At 31.9% G+C, this 25,882-nt stretch overlaps 1 protein-coding gene across 1 annotated transcript in view; it reads right to left on the reverse strand.

Moving 5' to 3' along the window:
* Positions 1 to 2,142: 2,142 nt before the first annotated feature.
* LOC145322609 (solute carrier family 35 member G1-like) overlaps positions 2,143 to 25,882 on the reverse strand; it is a 36,496-nt gene continuing 12,756 nt past the window's right edge. The window contains exons 8-15 of the mRNA XM_080164759.1: positions 25,191 to 25,257; positions 24,719 to 24,791; positions 21,579 to 21,688; positions 17,513 to 17,600; positions 12,606 to 12,667; positions 4,189 to 4,256; positions 3,320 to 3,389; positions 2,143 to 2,326 (exon numbers count right to left, since the gene is read on the reverse strand). Of these exons, the coding sequence (XP_080020885.1) occupies positions 2,148 to 2,326; positions 3,320 to 3,389; positions 4,189 to 4,256; positions 12,606 to 12,667; positions 17,513 to 17,600; positions 21,579 to 21,688; positions 24,719 to 24,791; positions 25,191 to 25,257 (717 nt within the window). The 3' untranslated portion in view covers positions 2,143 to 2,147. The remainder of the gene's footprint in view (positions 2,327 to 3,319; positions 3,390 to 4,188; positions 4,257 to 12,605; positions 12,668 to 17,512; positions 17,601 to 21,578; positions 21,689 to 24,718; positions 24,792 to 25,190; positions 25,258 to 25,882) is intronic.

Raw genomic sequence — 25,882 nt, forward strand, 5'->3', positions numbered from 1 at the left:
AAATTTTTGTTTTGTTAATTCTAATAACTGAAATTAAACTAATTAAAACCGTCTTTTCGACCATTTTTCTGTTCATATAAGGAATATTTTTTTCTCCGAGAATTTAAAAGTCATTAATTCAAATATTTCAAATTCTAAAAGTTCGGAAGAGATTAATTCTGATTTTACACTCCCTAATAAAACGATGAGAAACACCAAGAAGACTGACAATGTATGTGTGTTCAAACAGTATGTGGGTAAATAACCATTAAGATAGTGCTTCTAAAAGTTCAATTATTACCAATTTTCAATTTTTTTTATATAAATAGATACAAAAAACCATAGGTATGTAAAATGTCAGGGACAGAAGGAAAGTTTAATACACTAGTCCCCAAAGTTAGATAATAATAATTTCTTTTTCATTGCCTGAACAACATTGGAGTGGAGACTTTTATTTTTTTATGGTTGGTTCATTAAGTCGTGTGTCCAAACTTTCAACCTATAATCGTAATATAAAAAAGAGGTAATTTTGTGTATTATTATTAGGGTTGTACATCAATTTTTCGGCCATTGTCTTTTCCCTTTAAGCCATTTAAAAAAAGTACACTGTACAAAATCTGAACAGGTATAAAACACAAGATACTTATACAACTATTTTGCGCCAAACTCTTGAAATATATAAATTCTTATGAAATAAGAAGGTTTGAAAAATTCTGTAAAAGATTATTTTAGAGGAACAATAAAGCACTGAATTTTAAAAACAGATAGATTGTAAGAATACAACCAACCACAGACGTGTAGAAGGGGGGCGTATCCTCCCACTGCACCCCTGAAAAAATTAAGGGGTGTATACACTATACAATCCTTAGGTGTCGAACCCATAAACAAGGATACATACACACCCCCCTTAAACACCCAAGGCAGGTGTTAGGTTAAAAAAAGTCACACCCTTGGCCTTGTTCATTAAATTTCAGGGGATGTGTAAAAAATATCTTCCTGCTTAATACCTATGCACGCAAAAAAAGACAAAGTTAATAGAATCCAAAATTTCCAACCTGAAGCAACCTTTACATCTGCCCAAAGATTATAATGTAAAAGATTAAAGGCCTCTAACGGCACTTAAAATATTTTTTTTAATATTTAAAATATGTATGTGTTGCGTTGACGTTTATGTTGCGGTGAACTATCTTTGTAATATCGAAAAACGTAATACAAATTTAGATTTTTTTGTGATTTTTCTTGGGAGGGTGGTAATACCCTCCTCCAAAATAGTTATAAACCTTCTTGGGAGCTATGAGAAGCTACCCTATTAAGGAGAACCCGATCGGTTCAGCGGCTAGCGAGATCCTTTGGTACAAATAAACAGACACATTGACAGACACAAATCCTGTTACTTTATTATAAGGATTTATCTCCAATGATGATCAAAATATAAAATTTCTGACGGTCAAGACCAAAAGACATACATGTAATTTTACAATGATTTTGTAATTTTAAAAAAAATTGTTTTATGTTCTCCTCTCATTTGTTTTTCCTCTTTATTATCTTATGACTAATTAACAATTGCTCTATAACATCACTGTGACCCTCCATGTTTTTTTAATTTTCCCGTCATAAGGATGTTGCCATCCTTGTTCAGTGTTTTAAAAGACAGACTGACATCCTCACTATGTAACCATATTTTACATTTTTACAAGAGTAGAAAACTTTTTTAAATCGAAGCTTTTCTATAAGGGTCGGTCAGTACGTTCGTCCGTTTGGAATGGTTAGATCTTTTTGTCTTTAAACAGTATCCTGTAATTAAACAATTTCAAAAATTTTGTTTTGACTTTTATTCATTTATATTCTGATTATTCAGTTCTGACACTCTACAAGTGATAATGTTCGTTTGTCCTACGGTTTTAGAGCTTTGTTTTTATGGATGTTGTATCCTTGTTTCAGTATGTCTTCGTAACAGATAAATATTCGATGGATTGAAACCGGTTTTAGCCATACTGAAAAAGCACACATAACATCGAATTACAGACAATTCCCACGAATATTGCAATAAAAATCATGAAATTAATACCAGATTTGTTAGCCCCGAGGATTACTATTATAATTTTGCATTTTAAAATTTACGGAAAGCTGTCTATAATACGATGCAATAAATAACTATTATAAAACTATTAATTAGATTTATTAGCAGTAGTCATAAATGATCTGACAGTGAGAATTATTATTGCCACAGAAACAAGAATAGCTCCTATTATAGAGAGCGTAGATGGAATATGATGAAAATAGAATATCTGGAACATGTATGCGACTATAATACCAACTGATAGCTGAACTGTACTCACTTTGTTCGCCTGTAGTATATTTAGAATATCAGTTTTTAAACTTTCTTTTACGCGTTTTTCTCGAATCCCAACCCTCCCCTCCGTAAAATATTGATAGCTATCAAATGATAAATTTTATCACAATTTTTACTATAATTATTCCCTGGTAAAATCACTGATAAGACAATGAAAAATAATAAAGTTATAAATAAAGTTACCTATTCTGAAGAATAAAGTTATTGATATAAATTAGTATACAGCTTGTTTTAAACCAACAAAGCATGATCTAACAAAAGTTCCCAAAGTTTTAAAGCCAACGGAGGAGACAACATATTTATAAAACTTTGGGTACTTGTTAAATTTACTGTCCTATGTTCCCTTCCAGGTTAGATACTGAAAAAAATCTGCCTATAATTTTAGAACTTTTTATTATACACAATCCCTGTGAACTTTAATTTGTAATGTCCCTAACCTTGCGGGGCATTGTTTTGAATTAACCTAAACCAGGGTTTTTCCCTTAAAAATAAAGTAATGATTATACCACTAGAAAATAAAAGTATTTCTCCTAAAATCCTATCGAATAAGATTTTGAAACTTTATTAAATTTTCAAAAATGTGCCAGAATCAATAAATTTAAAAAAGAAAGGAAAAAAACTTTTCTAAAAATACAATTTTACAACTTTCTTTGTAAGAATTTATGCCAGGAAAACAGGGATGAGCATTAGACAATATAATATATTTGTAAAATTTATGTAGATAAAAACTCATATACATATAAAGTGAGTTATAGAATAGATGTTCAGTGATCAAAAGAAGAGAAAATTGTAAAAGATAATCACAAAACCGGTAAACATCAATTTTAAAATTTTGTTTGTATCATAACCAACAGACTGAAAAACCAGGTAGGTTGTATACTAAAACTAGGGATCTCACTATTATTTACAGTTCAATGTCCCTGTCCCCTTAAAAAAGACTTCGCTTCGAATCATTCTTGTTAAAATATTATGATATTCTAAATCTGTCCTTGTCAAGTTTGAGAGCCAGGTTGTATAAGAGACCAGCAAAGAAATTTCCAACCGCAATTAGGCACAACTAAAAACAAAAAAAAAGTAGTAAGATATGGCAGTGATTTCACACAAAGTGCCGGTGAAGCACTCATTATAACACCCCCCCCCCCCCCCTACTCCCCATTGAAAAATAAATTGAAAATAATAGGGAAATTGTTTTTTTAAGCTCTAACCCTCCTGGCTATACACAAGCGTTGCAATAAACTTAAAGGTGTACCCAGTACCCAATATAACCTAACCTAACCTGAAATTTACATGTTTTATTTTTTATATAAAAGACCTAAAGGAAAAAAATATGAAGATAATTTTCATTGTATAAAGCAAAAATCTAAAAATAAACTATAAAGGTTTCGTGATTTTCTACACAGAGATTTAACCAGAGAATTCTTTTCAAAATTAATTTAAGTCATATGCTATAAGAAAAATGTTTTAGAGTATTATTGCGTTATAATATTTAAAAAAAAGTATCTGTGCCTTGTCCATAATTAACAACCTAGATTTATTGTCAATGTGATTATAAGTGAGTACACACATTTCTTTTAAAGTAGAGTAGTTGAGCTTACAAAAAAAGGTTGACTTTATCCATATGTAGCGAAGCGCATACATTTATGAACAGAAGGGCAAGATATGTTCTGTGGTCATTTAAAAGAGAGAAAGATAAAGAAGATTATTAGAAAATAACGAAACTTTGAACAAAAATAGATATATATATATATATACTTTTTTGTATCATAACTGACTGACATACGAACGGAAGGCAATTAGGAAATTATAGAGTAGCTTGGAACAAAACATATGTTAAGCAAGTAATGCTAAAAAATTACCATTAGTTTATCTGTCCACGAAGGTGTGTAGAGCTCTATGGAGAATAGCATCACAAAAATAAAGGATTCTGAACAAAATTTAATGTTGAATAATATATAGAAATGTTAGCAACAATAAAAACACTAAAAAAATATGATTGATTCTAGGTAGGAAAGGACAATGGAAGAATATAAACTTACTAGCGGTTTCGCCCCAAGAAGAGCGGGGGAGTTGAATCCCTAAACCCATTTTTTACAATTTAGAATTCTAAAAAAGTAATAAAAAAATTTTTAATTTTTGTTTTAATTTTTTTTTGGGGGGGGAGGGTATAACTTTTTTTTCTCTAGGGGCGATTTCTCCTGGGATGGTGGTGGTGCCCTCCCCCAAAATAGTTAAAACCCTTACCGGGACCTATAAGTGAGATCCTTAATACAAACAAATAGACAGACAGACATCGTTCTACTTTGTGTAGATAGAGGGTGTGCAAAAAAATGCGGACCTTTTTAAAATTCAAATTGCGCGGCTTGTGTAATAGTAGAAAAAAATGGATACATAACGTTAGAAAAGCTATTAACTCTAGTTTTTGAAAATATTAAAACGATTCCTGTGCTGCTTATAGGTAGTTTTGTGATTAAATGTCCCAACTGAATTAAAACTTGACGTGCGAGTAAATCATATAGTTAGAACAGTCACACACCCTTTATTTTCCAACCAATAGTTATCAAAGCTATAGAATTTGAATCATAGAGTCAGGGTAAAGGAGGGTAAGATTTGTTTATTAATTGTCAATTTTTCTTTCCCTGAAATACAGTGACAAAGACCAAATTGTGTCAAAAATTATCCATGTGACGTCATAAAAATGTGGGATTATCCATCTCTTTTTTAGAGGTTTTCTTTCCCTCTTCTCCTCTCATCTCCCTCATTTTTATGACGTCACATGGATAATTTTTGACACAATTTGGTCTTTGTCAATAAAGGGATCTTAGGGATACAACAAATGGCGATGAATCGATAAACAATTACAGAATTTTTCTGTAGATGAAAATCATTGATGTAGAGTTAAAACGCTGCTAGTTTGTACATCAAACACAGAAGAAACCATTGTTAAAAACTTTGGGAAACTGATATAATTTTCAGTCCTAATTCTCCTTCCTACCAACCCCCCTCCCCTCATGTTTAATCCTGAATTGATTTTATTGCACTTAGACCAAAAATTATTCGTTCTTCCGTTGCCCTATTACGGTCAAATCACTATGAAACGAGAAATTAACTAGATTAATCGCCATCAGTAAAACGTTATTTTTGTTTTTCATGTTTTGTTATTTTTGTAAAAGTATAAAAGTATTATAAATAGACACAAGGTGGAGATGGATGATGGCTTGCACGTAGTTCCACCTGCCCGAGGGTCAATGAGTTCCAGAGCCATGCTGAGAAGGTCCTACCATGTCAGACGGGTTTGTGATGAGGCTCCAGTCTAACAGTCATCCCTGAAACTCCACAGTAATGGAGGTTGGCGCAGGGCTAATAACTCTGCCCGTAGAAAAACTTTATTACAGAAATACAACAAGGTACCCCTCATACAACCCTTGTAACAGAGGAAAGTATGGGAAATTCTTCTGATCCAATGACTGAGGCTGTTGGCAACAACAATATGACGTCTGGCTGGCAAACTGCTAGCAGACCAGGTAGACCGAGGCTCCTCAACTCTAGTAGATCAACCAAAATTTGCACATGGAACGTACAAACAATGTACCAGGCAGGAAGAGTAGAAAACATTATTAGAGAAATGACGAAGTACAAGATTGATGTTCTAGGCATCACTGAATCACGATGGACTGGAAGTGGTGACTTCAAACATCTCTCAGGCATGAGAATACTATATTCTGGCCAACAAGATGAGGCACTAGGTCACCACCAGGGAGTAGCACTTATCCTAACAGCCGATGCCTCCAAGGCTCTGATAAGTTGGCTACCACATGGCCCAAGAATAATGGAAGCTTATTTTAAAACCTCTAACAAGAGGATAAATCTGCGACTAATATTAGTCTATGCCCCAACTGAGGATAAAGATGATGATGTCAAGAACAACTTCTATGACCAACTTGACAAAGTTTACAGGGATGGTCAAAAAGAGAAGGACATTACCATGCTCATCGGTGATCTCAATGCCAAAGTTGGTGTTAACAATGAAAACATGGAGGAAGTAATGGGTAGACATGGACTTGGTTCCATGAATGATAATGGAGACAGACTTGTAAGTTTTTGTACAGAGCATAAGTTGGTGATAGGTGGAACCCTTTTCCCTCACAAGAAGATTCATACAGCCACGTGGAAATCACCAGATCAAGCTACTTTAAACCAGATTGATCATATATGCATCTCCAAGAAGTTCAGAAGATCCCTTCTTGATGTAAAAGTACAAAGAGGTGCAGATGTAAGCTCGGATCATTTTCTACTCTCTTCCATTGTTAAGCTAAAACTTAAAAAACAACAATCAGCCCAAAACCCAAGGATTAAATACAACATAAGTGCTCTTCAAGATCAAGACAAGCTAAATACCTTTAAGCTTAACCTTCATAATCGTTTTGAGGCCTTGACACCCACTGAAGATGATACTGTTGAAGAATCCTGGGAAGAAATCAAAACTGTCTATAATGAAGTCAGTAAAGAATATCTAGGTTTCAAGAAAAATGAAAAGCAACCATGGATTTCTCAAAATACCATCAACCTTATGAATGAAAGACAAGAGTTGAGAAAGAAAGTCCTTGATACAGAAAATGAGGCTGACAAAGCTTCTTACAATAGACTTAGCAAGGCCATAAAAAAGAGCGCTCAAAGAGATAAAAGATCCTACACTGAAGAACTTGCAACAAAAGCTGAGAATGCTGCAAGACAAAATAGGATGAAAGAGGTCTATGATATCACCAGAAAACTGACTGGTAAATTCAACAAATCTAGTTCACACATCAGAGACAAACAAGGTAATCTGTTGAAAACTGATGAAGATAATCTGAACAGATGGGCTGAACATTTCAATGATATCCTAAATGTACCCTCTTCTGAAGAAGAAGTTGATATCCCACCTTCTGAAGATACACTTGATATTCTCACTGAGCCCCCTAGCCTGCAAGAAATCAAGGAAGCGTTAAAGACTCTCAAGAATAACAAAGCTGCTGGTCCTGACAATATTCCTGCTGAAGTATTAAAAGCTGACATAGAACTCTCAGCCAAGTCCTTTTTACCCCTCATACACAAAATCTGGAATAATGAGATTTGTCCCGAGGACTGGAAAAATGGTCACATCACCATTTTACCAAAAAAAGGAGATTTGACTCAATGTGGAAATCATAGAGGAATCATGCTTTTATCAGTTCCCGGCAAAATTCTAAGCAGAATTATTCTAAGCAGGATCAAAACTAAAGTTGATGAAAAGCTTAGACCAAATCAAGCTGGTTTTAGATCAAATAGATCAACAATTGATCAAATTACAACACTTAGAATAATAATAGAACAATCTAAGGAATGGAACTCTCAGCTTTTTGTAAACTTTATAGATTACAAAAAAGCATTTGACTCACTGGACAGAACATCACTGTGGAAGATCTTGAGACACTATGGCATCCCAATCAAGATCATCAACATTATCAAATCTATGTACGAAGATGGTGGTGGTAAAGTGATGTTCAAGGGGAAACTGTCTGATCTGTTTGTTATTAAAACTGGGGTCAGACAAGGATGTCTCCTTTCCCCTTTTCTCTTTCTCCTTGCTATAGACTGGATCATGAGACAGTGTGAAGCAAGAGATGGCATTCAGTGGACCATTACTGATCATCTTAATGATCTGGACTATGCAGATGATATTGGTTTACTCTCTACAACCAGACATCAAATGCAGAGAAAGACGAATAGGATTGCAGAAACTTCCAAGAAAATTGGATTAAATATAAATGTTCCCAAAACTAAAATCCTTAGAATAAATGCCACATCTCAAGAACCAATAAAGATTGGCGACATTAATTTGGAAGATGTTAGCACATTTGAATACTTAGGCAGTAAAATTGATGAATATGGTGGAACAAATGCAGATGTTAAGGCTAGAATATGTAAAGCTAGATCAGCTTTTGCTTGCCTAAACAATATCTGGAACTCAAGAACCATCTCTGTTCGCACAAAGTTAAGACTTTTTAACTCAAATGTCATGTCTGTTCTGCTCTATGGAGCTGAAACATGGTTTCTAAATAAAACCCATGAGACTAAGCTCCAGACTTTCATCAACAAATGCCTGAGAAGGATTCATAAAATCTTCTGGCCTAACATCATATCAAATAAAGATTTGCTTCTGAGAAGTGACATGAAAGATATAAGATCAGTGATAAAGCAAAGAAAATGGAGATGGTTAGGACATACCCTAAGAAAAAGTCCCCAAGATATTACTAGGCAGGCCTTACACTTTAATCCCCACCAGGGGAAAAGGAAACCAGGGAGGCCAAGGAACACCTGGAGGAGAGAGTTGGAGAAAGAGATGTGTGATTTGAAGATGGAATGGAGTGATGCTGTTGACTTAGCAAAGGAAAAGAAGAATTGGAGAGACCTTGTCCGTAGCCTATGCCCATCATAGGGCTACCCAAGGCATAAGTAAAGTAATAAATAGACACAGTCTTGTAACTTTTAATCTTATCCCAAAAACATACTTCAAGAATACCATGTAAAACTTTAGTGTTGTTATTGTATTCACATATGTAGGGTTTTAGACTACATGTTATTACAAAAATACTTATTAATCACATTGCAAATCATAGACCGTTTTACGCTGGCAGTAAAATGAAAATTTTTGAATCCATTTATATCTAATTGGCCTTAAGTTACTACAGGCCCTTGAAAAAAAATAAAATGAATAGCAATTCTATGATTCCTATTTTATTTCTTGTTAAAAATTGTCTATAATACAATACGATAGAATATTATAGATAAGAACCTGTCTAATCCAGCAGAAATTAACTGGATTCAACGGCATACTGGTATACAGATTTTCAAGAATTAATGCAATATTTTGGTTATAATATGATGTTTATTGATGATTGATTACTGATTAGCCATGGTTTCTTAAGGATTGGACCTAAGTCGTCATGGAATAGGCTGAGACACTTTTGTATAGGCACTAGGGCTAGTAAGCTCCACGTTCAAGTAAATTATGACTTAACCCGCTATCTCATTTGAGCTACTCATTATTTCCTCACCCTCGCCGAGTATGGCAGGTGTCCCAAATAATTTTTTTATTGATTTTACTTGTTTTATTAACATCATGTTGGTAGCATGTCAGTTATGTTTCTGCTATGAAAACTACATGACATTAATAGAAATAGAAGAATAGAAGAATATGTGGTAATACGACACCCATACGGACAGGCCGAATACAGAGTTGCTTCGCTGTGACTTATGATAACAAACCCCCCGCACTAATCCTATTATATCACTATCCATCTCATGACCGCTGTTAACCCCGCACCCGGCGGTCAAACTAAGCCTGCCTAAATGTGGGGAGGGGACTTGAACATGCAACTATCACGAGTCCATCATGCACTTATATAATCGGGAGGCACTGCCTCCCCTTTTACCACCGCTGCCCCCACAGCCTGTCTACCGTCGGGCGCTAAGCCCTAGCGCCCCACACCCCCTTCAAACCTAACTATTGTCATATTTTTGTTGTATATATATAGTAAACATAACTTGTAAATATTATTCAGTTTAAATATATAATTCTGTATGATTGAATCCTGCTTGTTTGTTTGGTAGAATACTTAAAGGCTAGGGCCCGTTGAATCCAAACTCGTTACCCCGTGGGCCGAGTACGCTCGGCTTACCAGAAATATTCTGAACTCTTTTTTCGTCAAATCTAAGAAGGAACATTTCTAGCAGACAAAAGTATTGTTTACTTTCGACTCAAGCTGATGTGGATTCTTAAGAAATTATAGACTCGCTACTCGATAGTGAGGCAAAATTATTTTTGTGAAAAATCATCCAAAAGCACATTAAAAATCTACAAAAATTAAACAAAATCATATGTTAATAACCCTTTAAGATTTTACTTAATTTTTGTAAATTTTTTTATTCGATTTTGGATGATTTTTCACAAAAATAATTTTGCCTCACCAGCGAGTAGCCAGCCTAACTTTTTTTTAAGAATCCACCTCGTTACTAAGCTTTCAAATTTAAACGAAATTTTTGGGCAATTAATTCTGATTCCGCAAAGCTTTCTACTAAGAAAATATACTGTTTACAGCTGACTTTTATGTATGTATGAAATGAAAAAAAAACATGCCTTTGTAGCAAAATGTGTACACAATTTCAACCAATGAGATCCAATGTAAATTCCGATGCGATTCTCCTATTGGCTCAATCAGACATTCCCTCTCTTTCTTAGTACCTTTATTATGACATTGAATGTCAACACAATGCACTCAGGATTAACATGATAAAAACAAAGAATATGGTAATTTAATTATGTATGTGTATGTATTAACTTCCTTCTACATGCTGTATACTTTTAACAAGGATAACAACATACATTAGTAGCTTAGCACAGAATTTTTTTTAGATATACCAAGATCCTACCCTTCGAACTATGATTCAGCGAACCTTTTAAAATTATACATTAAAAAAATTAAGGATGGAGGGGACATTAGACTGTTTATCACACTAGTCCGCAAAGTTTTATAATAACGTTTTATTATTCGTTGGCTCTACAACTTTGGGGACTTTTAGTATACCATTTTTGCTTGGTTCATTTAATTAGGTGTAAAAACGTTTAACCACCAATTGTAATCTACGGAATGGGTAATTTAATGAATCATCATTGGGGACCTTGAAATCCTTGACTATACATGTGTGTGTGTGTAGCCATAGTTTCTTAGTGTTTGGACCTAAGTAGTCATGGAGTAGGACGAGACACTTTTGTATGCTAACACCAGGGCCAGCTCAAGGTCCACGCTCAAGTACAAGTACTTGACCCGCTGTCTCAAGGGACCTACTCAGTATTACCTCACCCTCGCCGAGTATGGCAGGTGTCCCAAATTAAGTCACCGTGATGAATGACGCTCTCCGCAGAGGAGCTTGGGATAAGGGTAGTACTGATATTATGTACTTGACTATTAAGTATCCAAACTTACTCAATAATCCCCTTCTTACACAACCAGGGGAAGTTGCGTGAATGTATTCAACTGAGAAATTCGAGTTGCCATATGGGGACTAGAACTCGAACTCTCATCACCGTAACTCAGTGCGTTACCACTGAGCTACGACGCCCCTTTTGACTATATATATATTATAAAATAAATGTATGTATGTTGACTATACATACATTTATTTTATAAAAGAAAATTCCTTACAAAGATAGAAATATTTGTTTTGATGAAATTGCATTTCGCAAAAAAAAAAAACAAGAATAACCCTCATCTAAAGAGTAGTAAGTTGTGTGTATGACCTAGATGATCTTGGATGTACTGATATGTACAAACTTTTATCAGATATTTACTAATGTTCTAAGAAGGGTTTTAGACTATTGATTGAGCCAGGAGATGGTTTAACAACCTCCATGAAAAAGATTTTTTAAAACCTTAGAGGTTAGAAGTATAGAGTAGCTGTGTTATTTTAATATCATACGTAGATAACATCATATAAAAATTAAGAGACTAATGTACGTAAGTTAAAAACTATTTATTGAGTAGGCTTTTAAGAATGTTATTTTTTCATGTGAAAGCATTATTATGAACTTTTCTTATACTTTAAAGATATAGTATGTCCATCTACTTTACAGTAGATTAAAGCTTAAGATATTAATAAATATTAAATCTTGCATTAAATTACTTTTTGTGAAGAAAAATAACTTTTTTTTCTTTTTAATTCCATCAGGGAGGGGGTATTGAACTGTTACCCAAAGTTGCAGCTATACTTTTTCATTCTTTAGCAAAAACTTTGAGTACTTTCATTAAATTTTTCGGGAATAGTCCCTTTCGTGGCAATGCCCCTTAAGGGGCGATTCGTCGTATTTTTAAATGGCTTTTGATAGGTTGTTTTAGGTTAGGTTAGGTTATATTGGGTTAGGTGATTGCCCCACAGGGTTAGGCAATAGGCCCCGCAGGGATCGAGCCCCCCGCAGGGGCTAGAAATAGGAGAAAAGCTACTGTGAAAAAACCGAAGAAACGCTCTTTAAGGAGCGTTGCCACGAAAGGGTTTCTACCCAATTTTTCTTATCTGAATTTGATAGACTAATCTTTTTTGTGCATGATAGACTTTAACAAAGAATTTAACGACGATATAAAGAACGCTCCATACGCTCATGTGTTATGATCCTACGTCCTAACGTCTGATTTAGAGCTTTGCTTTTATAGATGTCTGTCATCCTTGTTATAAGATAAACCTAAAAATGAGAAGATCTTACCTAATAGGAAAAACAAATGATTTGTGGCACTTAAAGATATCACATGTTCTTTTCGTAACTTCCTGAAAAAAAATGCATTAATTGGTAAATAATTGGATTTTTGAAAGGGATTTTTTTCACTGGGGACCTTTATTAATAAGCAAATTGATGATAAATTGATTTTATCTCCAATTATGATAAACAAAGCTATCTACTTCCATGCAGATTCAAATTATTGGTGAAACATTTTAATTGAACATATTATCTTAAAGTCCTTATATTCACTATCAAGATACTCTTACATGATGAATTTCGTTTTAAATTTGGTATAACTATCACCATCTTATATAAACGTATTATGATTTAGATAACAATTTTTAATCAAAATCAATTTTATTGAATTTGTAAGTGTGTTGAGAAATTTCCACTATTTTCATAAGTCTATTGTTCTTTTTAATAATAGAAACCATCCCATTTTTCTTCAGTAGACCTTTGTTAAATATGTGACCTTAATTATTACTATTTAACTCTAGACCAAAAATTTTGAATTAGTTTTTGCAAAACAAATTAACTTCACTATAAATAGCTTAGAATTGGGGAAATCTTTTGAATTCGAGTCTTAGAAAAATACTTTTAATCGTTTTTTCCCAATCTTTAGGATTAATTGATAAATTTAGTAGGCTTCTAATCATACTATAAATAACTAAATTTCTAGTACTATGCCTTAAATTTTTCCCTCTTTTGAATTGAACGACCTTGGACAGCCGACAAACAAAAAGACTATTACAAAAATGTCAAAATTGTATAGGATCTACATCACATAGCTGGACAAAGTGTCTCAAAAATCAACCATGTGATGTCATAAAAATGCGGGAGATGATAGGAGTAGTGGGAAAGAAAACCTTTAAAAAAGAGATGGATAATCCCTCATTTTTATGACGTCACAAAGTTAATTTTTAATACACTTTGTCCAGCTACTACATCACATCAAATCAAGTGTTTTTAAGTAAGGAAAGAGATTGGGGGAGGGGGGTATGGCTTGTCCAGTATATAATTGTTGTCCTTTTATTACAAATAATGAAATATCTTGACATTGATTAAACTTATGTAAAAAAAAATTTCAATTTCTTTGTCAAAGTTTTGATTGAAAGTTGGCTAAATATTTAACAATACATTTTTTAAAATTATTTTTAAAAAAAATAATTAAAAATAAGTGCAAATTTGATATGGTTCCAGCAGATTTGAAATCTTATTACTGTGGAGCTAGCTAGTATAGTTCCAGGTGCGTCTCTAGCCCCGTCTTCGGAAGCCAGTGGCTCTTCTTTTGCTGGAGCCGTGGCTAGAGTGAAGCCGACCAATTATAACTGTGGCTCTTAAAATCATGAACATATATTGAGCTGCCAAAAAAACTGTGGCTCATCATGGCTGGTTGTAATTTAGATGGAAGGTATATGCAATTTTTATATTTATTTCATTTTAAACTTTGTTAATTATCTAAATGGTGCAGAAAATTACATAACAATCTTTTGTATTAAACTTATGTAAACCAAATTAGTATAAGTATCTAAGTATTTTCACACACAAAAAAAAACACACTTATCAGAAAGTCAAACGTTTTTGTAAATAGTTTTAAAATTCTATAAGCTGGATTCTATATCAATATGTTTTCAAATATGCGTTCTTTATAATATAGTTTATACATTTAATGCACTTATATCTTCAATATTTATCTAGAACTACATTAGTACATCCCAGTGGTTTACTTTTAGTTTTATTCTGAAGAACTTCATGTAAAGAAACTTTAAATGAAATAGAAACATAAAATAAAACGCATATTAATTTTTAAGAACCAAAATATATCCCAACATAAAGGTAAGATGTGTTTCTGTCTTAGTGTTCCGAAGGTCCTAATCCAAGTACACTTAAATTACCAAATTCACCTTCCCATGTCCCTTAAAAAAATTAACCTTCTAATTTTAAAACTAAGTCATAAGTTAATGGATCGACTACTATACCCCTCAACCAACTCGTCTCTGTTTAAGATGTCCCTCCTCAAGGCTGTCTAAATAGAGTGCGTCCTTTTTTCATAATTTGACGAATCAATCTTAGGAATAAAAAAATCACCTTATTTTTTCTTCAAAACTTTTTAATTCCTAACTAACAATTTTATTAAGACGGAAAGTAGAGGAATTCAACAATAATTGCAACATCCATGTGTGAAGCTTAACTTTTATTTTTATAGCTAGATGGTGTTTTTAGTAAGTAGTAGATGTAAAATTTTCCATAGAATTTAGATTTTGTAGACCTCTTATTTTTAAAGTAATTTAAGTTTTAAAAAAAATTTAATTACTTAAAAGATAAGAGGTCTACAAACACCGGATTGCATATCTAAATTCTATGGAAAATTTTACATCTATTACTTACTAAAAACACCGACTAGCTATAAAAATAAAAGTTTAGACACCTTTTTTTCCAAATCTTGTCAATTAAAATCTATCAAATATTTGTCAACGTCTAACGAGTGGACGTAATTCAACAATGAAGGATATGATATAAAATAAACTGAATTTGGGATTAAACTAAAATTAATTATGTATTATAGAAAGAAATGAAGTTATTGGGTAGGAAGAAACATTTAACATAGAATTGCTAGCAACGTAAAATCAGCAATTTAAGAAATGTTTATTTAAACTATTTATTAATTAAGTATGGCTTTATAAAGGCGAGACTCAAAATGGATGCATTTACCTTTTACCTTCTAGTAAAAATTATCAAAATGTTATCTTCTTAAATTCAATCAAATCCCCAAATCAAAGTATAATATGTATTTCTTGTAAGCCCCTTAGACTTACATTTAATGATGAAGTAACGACGTACAAATAAAAGTTATAAAAAGATATTTGTTTTTAAAAATTGTGGATAAAGTATTTGATGGTCTTCACCTAGATTCTTAAAAACTTTTATTCTACAAGTCATAACAATTTTCTAAAGAACTAAAGTATGGTAATTTGATAATAAAATTTATACATGTGTGAATTCTTAAACCTTGAAGATACAAGGATGCCTATATGTTTAGAAGGACTTGCTTGCACTTTGAATAAATGAAAAATTATGCCTGATTGTCCCTTGAGTGACCAATTTCAATAAAAAAAAGAATTTAATGTTTCTACCATGTAAAAATTAAAGAATCAATGGACACTGTTGTGAACTTATGGTACTATCAATCCCATATGGTTCCTATTGTACCTTATCGCCACAAACATTTTCATGCAAAGTTTTATGTTATTAGGATGATTCTAGCATATCTTAGTCGAATAATTTAGCTATCTTTACAAACAAGCCCAAGCTGTAAGTGAGATTTGACTTTTTTTAAAGTTTCAAGGAGAATTCAACTATTTCTTGTCAGCAGTAATAATTGCATAAAAACAAGGATGACAACATTCACAAAAGCGAACATTTAGAGTTATACTCGTAAAGTGCTATAATTTAATAAACAGACATTAATTTTTAACGTCCTAAAAAATATATAAAACTGATAGAAAATTGCTAAATATAGGATACCCTATTTAAGGACATACATATTTAGATTTTTAGGACTTGATTTTGGAGGTGCTTCAATATTAATATTATACATTATGATTGTTATCCTAAGAATCAATATTACAAAATCAGATGATTAGGATAAATATATAATTTAAAAAAATTTGGACAAAAAGTAAAAAATCAGCATGTTTTAACTAGACGTACGAACTTTCTATTAACTATTTTATAGATGCTACGCTTTCTAAATCGTACCTAACTGCTACACGAATCATCATGCACAGTTTGAAATTAATAGAACAATTTTAACATGCTTAAGTTATCGATGAGAGCTAATTGTTACGTAACGACATCTAGATATTAAGTCTCATTTTTTGCAATTGATAAAATTTAGCATTTAATTTCTTATTATTGTGCAAAAAAATGATTTAATTTAAAGTTAAAAAGAAACAGAGCAAGGAAAAAATAATTCGCCAAGTCTATTCAGCAAAAATAATCAAGTTAAATGCGAAAAAAATTCAACTAATTCTATTCAACAAACAAATCGAATTGCAGAGAAAAATACATATTCTACAAATTAAGTGTTCATTTTTGCATTTATAAAACAAAAAATTTTCCTTTTACATAATTGTTTAATTCGTTATTAATTCTTAGGTATTAGTAAATTCAGGGCTCGGTAGTCGCACGTCAGCCAACTGTAAACAACCTTTTACAATTTTAAAAATAAACTGATGAAAGTCTAAATTTGAGGCTAAGATTATAGGTTTTAACTTGTGTTATACAGACGTATTTAAATCTTGATTTTAAATCATATTTGCAATAAGAATTTGTACAATGATATGAGCATTTAACTGTAATTTATAATGGTAATAATTGAAACAAACATGTTTATCTTTGAGTTTTCAGGACACGTAATAAATCTCGATTAGATTTTACATGCAGGCAGTGTTTAAATTTTTCACTAATAATTATAATCTACGGATGACATATCTTTGTTTATAATAATTTGGAGTTTATATAAATTCATTGTTCATTGTATTATCCATTAAGGTCCCTGACCTTAATAACTTTTTTGGATGTGCTGAATTTTAATTTCCAAATTTATACGCAGTTTCAACAGTGTTTCCTCGTCCTATCTCAATATTTACTACTAGCTAAAAAAGCTAGTATAATGTATAATGTATATCATGTATAAATTGTTTATACGTAAAAAATATTAAAAGTTTGGAAGTTTGAAGTTTTTTTAGCTAGTAGTAAATATTGAGATAGGATGAAGAAACACCGCGGAAACTGCGTACAAATTTGGAAATTAATATTCAGCACATCCTTCTTTGTAAAAGTATTATTAAGTGCAAAAAGAGGCAATGAAATAAGAGGAAAATTTTTACCTTAAAATGACAGGATTATTTGAACTGAGGATTGTAGCAATCGTGACAGCAATTGCAGAATACATCCCTCGGGGGTCATACTCTACCTCTGAAATGTAGGTAGTGAAGTTACTCTATAACTATATATGGTATGTCATGGGGGTAATACTATTCTCCTCCTAAAATGATTCATTAATTACAAGCGGCTGCGCCTCTAGCATATAGTAGCTCTATATTCAAAGAGATATGGAAAGGCAGAAAAATAGCCCAATAGGCTTATTAAAGTAAAATAGTCTAAAACCATCTTAGAACCTATCAAAAGCTTCATAGAGGAGAACCATTTCAGTTCAGCAGTTAGTGAGATCCTTCGCTGCAGACAAAATAGCTTACTACTTTATATAATAGGATAGCTTTAGTAAAAAGATGAGCCATTCACTAACAAGCAATTTTATGATTGACCAACAGTAATAAATAAGATTTTTAGTAATTCATTAAATTCATGTGTATGGTTAAACATTTTGATTTGATAAATACTTTTAGAGATTTTTCCCTAAATTAACAGGTTAGAACAACAGTTATATGGGAACTAAAACAGCCAAAAAAAATGATGTAACATTTTCTTGAAGTGAACTATCCCCACCTTGACTTTTGTCATAGTATATTTTGTATTATTTCTTTCTTTTATATAATCAGACTAGAAAGAAAAAATTTAGCACCTGAGATCAACATTTAACAAGATACTTTTTTTACTTTTTCTGTAAGACATTCACACCCTGCCTTAACCAAATAAAGGATAAACAAAAATTACCATGAAAACGGACAATGCAGCGTTCAAATAGGACCTAGAGACAAGTAGAATCCATTGAGCATTAAATCCTAGCTGTTCCTTCTTGCCAGATATTTCAATTCTAAGATTTACGGTGAAAATCACTAAATTTGCCAAATATAAAAGGCACATCTACTTTTAATACTGGAAGATGAGATACTTTTTTTTGTAAATCATGCTTCTGAGACACTTTATATATCAAATAAAATATTAGTAATGTAAAATCAATAAAGCAGTTGTGATTTGACTTGAATCTGGTTAACTTGTCTTTGTGTTTTACTTGTTTTCTTAATCATCTCAAACATGAGGACAAAGAATTCTTTTCACAATTTGTATACTCAAAGAATAGAGATGTCTAGTGACACCCTCTGTAAATCAGTCAATAGGATGACACGGGAAGAACAATCTTGCTATGTTATTGGTAGAGATGTGTACATATTTTGGCTCAAAAGGGCAAAATGTTTCCATTTTGCTTGCATAATGAGTCCCCTATAAATAGATGCATTCCCTAGGTTAAAGCTTTGCTTGAGTAAATCATATCTTGTAAAAAAGTATTCTCTCATATAATGTGAAACATATGATAAAACATATAGTAAGTCACCTACAAATAGTTTTATTTCTTAGGATAAAGTTAGCTTTCTATAGATTATTTTGTAGAAATATTTTGTTGCTGTATTATTTGAATGGCTTGTACATAATAATTAAAAAAAAAGTGTTTGTATGCTGGAATTTTTAAAAAAAGTTTGACTGATTATGGGTCCAGTTGAACCATCTAGATTTACTATATCTATTGGTCTAAGATATGATTATACATATTATTTGGTTCCTCAACTGTATGATTATCCAGGCTTCATATATTTAATATTGTGTTTTGAAGTATTTATATAATAATATAAAATCAATGTGTTTCTTTTAGAACTAGAAGGTTTTCTAAATTAATATTGTTTAACATAATGGAAGACTAAGGGGGGGGGGGGGTTAATGCAACCATCTTGTAATAAAGGTATAAATGGCACTTAGTATTCAAATTTTGATCTGAAATTTTGCATGAGTAATCCTTGGTAGGTCTATTTTCCCAAAATCAAACAAGAGGTTGAAAAAGTAATGGCTAACAGCTCAGCTGTTTAGCTGTTTTTTGGCTATTTTTAGGGCAAATCTGTCATAAGTTACATAGGAATCAACTTTTTGAAACATATTTTTACTTTTAATCATGTGAAATGATACAAAAAGACAGTTTTTAGATTTCTAGTACCAGCAAATTCTAGCTAGAACCGTTTGAAAATGTTTTGGTGTGGAAAAGAGTATTATGTGTAGATAGGTTTTGTGATGAATTTCCCTCAAAAATAGCCCAAAATGGCTAAACGGCTGAGCCGCCAGCTGTTAGCTGCTACTTTTCCAACTTTTTGTTCGATTTAGGGAAAATAGACCTACCAAGGATTACTCATGCAAAATTTCAGATCATAATTTGAATTCTAAGTGCCATTTATAAATTGATTATGAGATGGTTGCATTAACCCCCCCCCCCCCTTTATGATTGTACCAAACGTACCTTTGCTCCTTATTAATTAAAGTATGTCTACAACTCTGTTGCAATAAGGTTTCCTTCAAGTTATTGTTTTTTCTATTATGGTATCTTCTGCTTTGAGCTGTTGTATAGCTTTATACTTAATAAAAACTTGATGCCTTGGTGGAACCTGAGGTCTGTGCTGAGTGGGTATATGATCATAACTATAGATGGAGGGAGGGATTACCTTAGTTCTCAAGACATCCAAAAATCCATTTCCCTGTTCTAACTGTTTGGTACCAATCAGAGATTTTGAAGATTAACTCCTTATGGTTGATGAATATAAGCCAAGACCTTTTGGTCTGTTACATCAAGTTCACTGAAGATCTCAAGCTTGCTAAACATAGTGCTAAATCCTAAGCTTCCCTGTAAGCAAGGACTAGGACAAGGGGTTTGTACCAAACAGTGTAGTATATCTAGATGGTTAAACTGAACCCATAATCTTATTTATAGAATGCTAACTCTATCCTAAGAAATACAGCAATAACACAATATTCATAGTTGACTTATTATTATATATTGTTAGGATATATTTCACATTATATGCGGAATTATATTTTTACAGGATATGATGTACCCAAGCAAAGCTTTATCCTAAGGAATGCTCCTGTTTATAGATGACACATTATGACAACAAAATGAAAACATTTAGCCCTTTTGATCCAACACCTGTACACATCTCTACCAATAACATAGCCAGATTGTTCATCCAGTGTCATTCTATTGACTGATTTACAGAGGGTATCTCTAGACATCTCTATTCTTAGTGTATACACATTGTGTAAAGAATAATATGCCCTTATGTTTGAGATGATAAAGAAAACAAGTAAAACACAAAGACAAGTTAACCAGATTCAAGTCAAATCACAACTGCATCATTGATTTTAGATGACTAAGATTTTATTTGATAAAAAAAGTGTCTAAGAAGGATGATTTACAAAAAAAAGTATCTTATCTTCCTGTATTAACAGTAGAGTTGCCTTGTATATATGGCGAATTTAGTGATTTTCACTTTAAATATTAAAATTGAAATATCTGGCAAGAAGGAACAGCTAGGATTTAATGCTCAATGGATTCTATTTGTCACTAGGTCCTATTTGAACGCTGCATTGTCCGTTTTCATGGTAATTTTTGTTTATCCTTTATTTGGTTAAGGCAGGGTGTGCATTATACAAAACAATGTGTTTAAGTTACTTGAATAAAAACTCTTAAAATATTTCACAGAAATTGTACAATTCTAATAAAAATCATTAAAATAAAGAGACTGACCTAATGGTGGATGAACAGATAGACAAACTCAATGAAAGACAATTTAGCTATCCTATTACATAAAGTAGTTAGGTTTTTGCCTAAAGCTTAAGATTTTAATAACTAATGAACTGATTGAGATTTTCTATTCAGGAATGTTGCACATAGTTCTCGGGATGGTTTTAGGCTATCTTATGTTTAGAGTTAAGCCAAAAGGTTGATTTATGCTATGTTTTGCCATCTTCTTACGCCTTTTATTATAGAACTTATAAGTGCTAGTCGCGCAGCCATTATTAGTTTAGCAGCAATACTCAAATTACCATCTTTTATGCCTATGGTGAATGGCAGCTTAATGACGAATTCCAATAGTCATGAACAATATAAATACATAGTTAAACGTGCTGACGTACTGACGTGCTGTTATACAGTAGCGTCAATACTAAACTTACCATCTTCGATGCCAAAGATGAAAGGTGGCTTGATGACAAATACAATTCCTATGAGCATGAACATCATTGCTACATATGTGAACCAACCAGCCTTTTCTTTCAGAAATACTCTAAAATTAACATCATCATTACAAAAAAAAATTACATGTTTTAGAAGAAAATAGAAATTAAAATTTAACAGAGTAAATTGTCAGAGAGGGAGTAGACATTTGGTTGTTTATTACACTAATTCCCAAAGTTTTATAATAATCTTTTTCTATTCATTGACTTAACAACTTCGAGGACCTTATTAAATTTTGATTGGTGTCCAAACCTTTCAACCAATTCTTGTAATATACATAAGGGGTAATTTTATGTATTATCATTGGGGATGTACATCATTCAATCGGTCAATGTCTTATTCATTTAGATCCCTGGTAAATGATTTTTATTCTATCTAATAAATAGCTAAGATTCAAAGCTAATGTCCTTTACCTTCCTTTACTAAAATGCAAAAAAATGATAGAACATTTTTTTATACTATTTGTTACTAACAAAATCTAGTTTATTGCATTTTACTTCAAAGTATATTTTTTTGAAAAAAAATATTAAATATTTCATCAATAGATATGATGAAGTCTAAGAATATACAAGACAATAAAACTTTTGGCAAAACTGTGCAAATGCAAAAAATCACATATTTATTATGCAGATTGAGTTTTTTTTACAATTAGAAATTCAATTAAATCAATGAACCTAGTAAAAGTGGCTGACTCAGATTATGACGTCAAAAAAAAATTAACCAATGAGAGGCCACTATAATTTTTACCATTGGTCAATTACAGTGTATACTGGCCTCTCATTGGCTATTTTTTTTCAAATTAGGTTAAAATTTATTAATAGACATACCCCTTTGGGGTTCTAACCCTGCGGGACTATCCAGTATAACCTAACCTAACTAGATCTAAAGTAACAACAAAAAAAAATCTTCCCCCATTCTTATTTTTAATATATTTCAAAATAAGGGAGATGGTTTATCTGTTCGACTAAGCACTTTAAGGGAAACCACCGTTGATGCCGTATATTGAAATGAAAAATTTATATTGAAAAACCAGTCTTATTAGCCTCGAGGGGAAGAAGGCCTGGACTAGCAAAACTGGTATTGATTTTATGATTTTTACATCATAATTTGTTGAAAATTGTCTGTAATACTATGTTACAAATGGTTTTTCATCATTGTTTATAATCGGTTCTAATCCAGCGGATATCAATATCGTTTTCGAAGAAATACTGGATATAATATTAGATACGTCTTTCATACTTTTCCTTGTAATATGGGATTTTAAATAACGACGAAGCCCAATCTGTACCACTTTTGATTCCTGTTACGTAATAAAAATAAGGGATTCTCCATCTCTTTTTAGGGTTTTCTTTCCCACTTCATCTCTCATCTCCCTCATTTTATTACGTCACAGTAATCAAAAGTAGTACAGATTGGACTTCAGATTGTCTTAAATAACAAATAAACTGTATTTTATCGCATTCAACGTTTCTAAATATATTGTTAATGCTATGTGAGTTTTTCCTCATGTATTTTGAAACTTTCATAGAATATAAAAATTACAAGAAGAAAAAAAATCTAAAAAATATGTTTACCAAAAAAAATCACGTGTTATAGGTTCTATTTTTAATCAGGGCTAAAAGTACAATAAGAAAAATAAAGTAAATTATTATTCGTATTATAAAGAATTCTTTAAAGTTGCTAAGCTTTTTTTTAACAACATTTATTTTTTTTTCGTCCTACTGATGGTATGGTAGGAAGCGATGATTCTCTTAACTATGAGGCATACTTTGTAAAAAGGTTCTTTATTAGTTGAACTGTTTTTGGATGGCTTTAGGCTATTTTAAAATCATCTACATATTTCTATGTTCCTTAGTTTTATACTTTTTTTCAAAACTTTTCTATATTCTTTTGTTAAAGTTTTAATGAGTTTTCAATAATTAGGGTCAGTCCGTACTTCCGTCTGGAACGGATAGTTTTTTTCGTTCATTTAGGCTTGTTAGAATTGTCCTATCGATTCCAAATTTTGAAAGATGATTCCTATAGTAGTTAGGTACAATTTAGAAAGCGTAGTAACTCTATAATCGTTACCAAAATGTTCTTAAGTCAATTTTAAGCATGTTTATCTTTAACTTTTTTAGCATCAATTTTTATGTAATATATCCAATTGATCTGATTTTTGGAATACTGGTTCCTTGAACAACAGAGTACAATGTTATAAGCGAAGCATCTTTAAGATCAAGTCCTAAAAATGTAAGTATGTCCTTAACCATTCTGTATTTAGGGAGTTTCAACAAATTTATTTAAATTTTTTTTTTCTCGAATTTTACACAATATTTTAATAATTCAGTCCTGACACTCTACAAGTGTTAATGTTCGTTTGTCCTACCGATTCAGAGCTTCGCTTTTTTGGATGTTGTCATAATTGTTTAGTTGAAGTTTTAACGAGTTTTTGATAACATATCTCTCATTGCAAAATTCAATTAGAATTTTCCAAAGTTACGATATTTGTTGAAAACTTATTATTGGAAAAAAACATACATTTTCTTTAGAATGTAATCAACAATATAACCTATATATTCAATATGAAAATTATCATATATATGCAAATAAAAACTTTGAATGCAATTCTAATGTAAATACACAATTTACAAACCAATTATAATTTTAAATATTTTCATGTGTTAAATCGCTAATATATATTTCATGTATAGCTAAATAAACAAAATAAATACTATAAATGAAAACATAATTGAAAAAATACATCTCCCCTTTAAAAAATATTTCAAAATCATGGGGGAGGGGGTGCTGGGAGGGGTTCTGTGCCCCACCATGCATTTTGTCAGAGACTGCCTTTTAATCCCTATACAAATTAGTATTATGTAATTGATTAATGTACCTTCAAACACAATTTTAAAATGTTTTTTGGGGTGCTGGGCTTGGCAACCAGAATCAAGCCATAAACCTACAACTTGCACTAGTTGGTTTCCATGTGCTACTTAATATAGTTCTTAAAACTGCAAAATATCAATAAACTTGCTTCCAGCTGCCTAGCTCTGCTTGTTGGCGACTGCGATTGCCGAGCCCTGTGTTACAATACCTGGCAGAAATGGCAACAAAAACTGGACGTGTGGCAGTCAACATTTTCTGATCTCCAAGGGCCATGAATCTAACTGTAACAAGAATAATTTTGTCCATAAGTAGCGCAGCATTGGTCTTTAGCTTTGATGAGAAACTGTCATTCAAAAGAAACGGAAAGAAATTATATTATAGTCAAATACCTGCAAATAGAAAAGTTTTAAAAGGTCACTAAACCTTTTAAGCTTTCCGATACATACGGAAGACGGACAGATAAACGGACATTGCCTAGTTTAAGAGTAGCTAGGCGACTAAAAAAATATATATATTAAGCATGTGTATGTGTTGTTCCTCTATACATTTATTATGATTATATCCGAACGACTGGTTATGCCTTAAATAAAACAAAAATATGACATAAAATCAATACTGAAAGGTATAGCGACATGTAAGACTTGAAAAGATGCCTTTCTGGCAGAAGTGTAACCTCTTACTTGAATAAATTGTTGCAATTACATTGATGAAACCAAGGAAACCCCTTACCATCAGAAGTCCTTTATCCTGCAATACAGATTTATTTAACAGAATCTTTTTAATCATGTTAAAATCTTCCTTTTGATTTCAAACAGTGCTTGATGTTTTATGTAACTGGTCTGTTAGGTACAATTTTTTTTTTTTTTTTTTTTTTTTTTTTTTTTTTCTGAAAAATTCAGAATTAATATCCAACCAACCATTGAATGGCAAAAAGTTCATACAAAAAGTGGATAAATCACATTGTATATAAAAGTAGTAACTTTACAAGTGGTGAAAAATCTTCCAAAATTGGCGATGAAAATTTTCAAAAGTTGGTAGAAAAATCCACGAATCGATCAGCTGATTGGTCATTCCATGGAAGGTTAATGAGCTGGGTGAGGTTTACTTGGACCTGGCACGCATCTTCCTCCTCTTACAATTTTGAAAGCGTTGACCGGACGTCAATCTAGCTTTTTGTTATTAGGGACGATAAATTTATGTACATATCCAATTATAAAAAAATAAATTTAGTATATTTTAAAGTTCAATGATCTTTGACTCCCTGATACCTACCGTTTTAATTTAGAATTACATAAATTTACAGCCTTTTAAAGCATACTCGTAAAATTTTATAATTTCATTTACACAAGTCCTTTTAATTAAAACATTAGAA

This window comes from Acartia tonsa, chromosome 6 (genome assembly GCF_053477335.1).
Source record: "Acartia tonsa isolate MP-2025a chromosome 6, ASM5347733v1, whole genome shotgun sequence".
NCBI lineage: Eukaryota > Metazoa > Arthropoda > Copepoda > Calanoida > Acartiidae > Acartia > Acartia tonsa.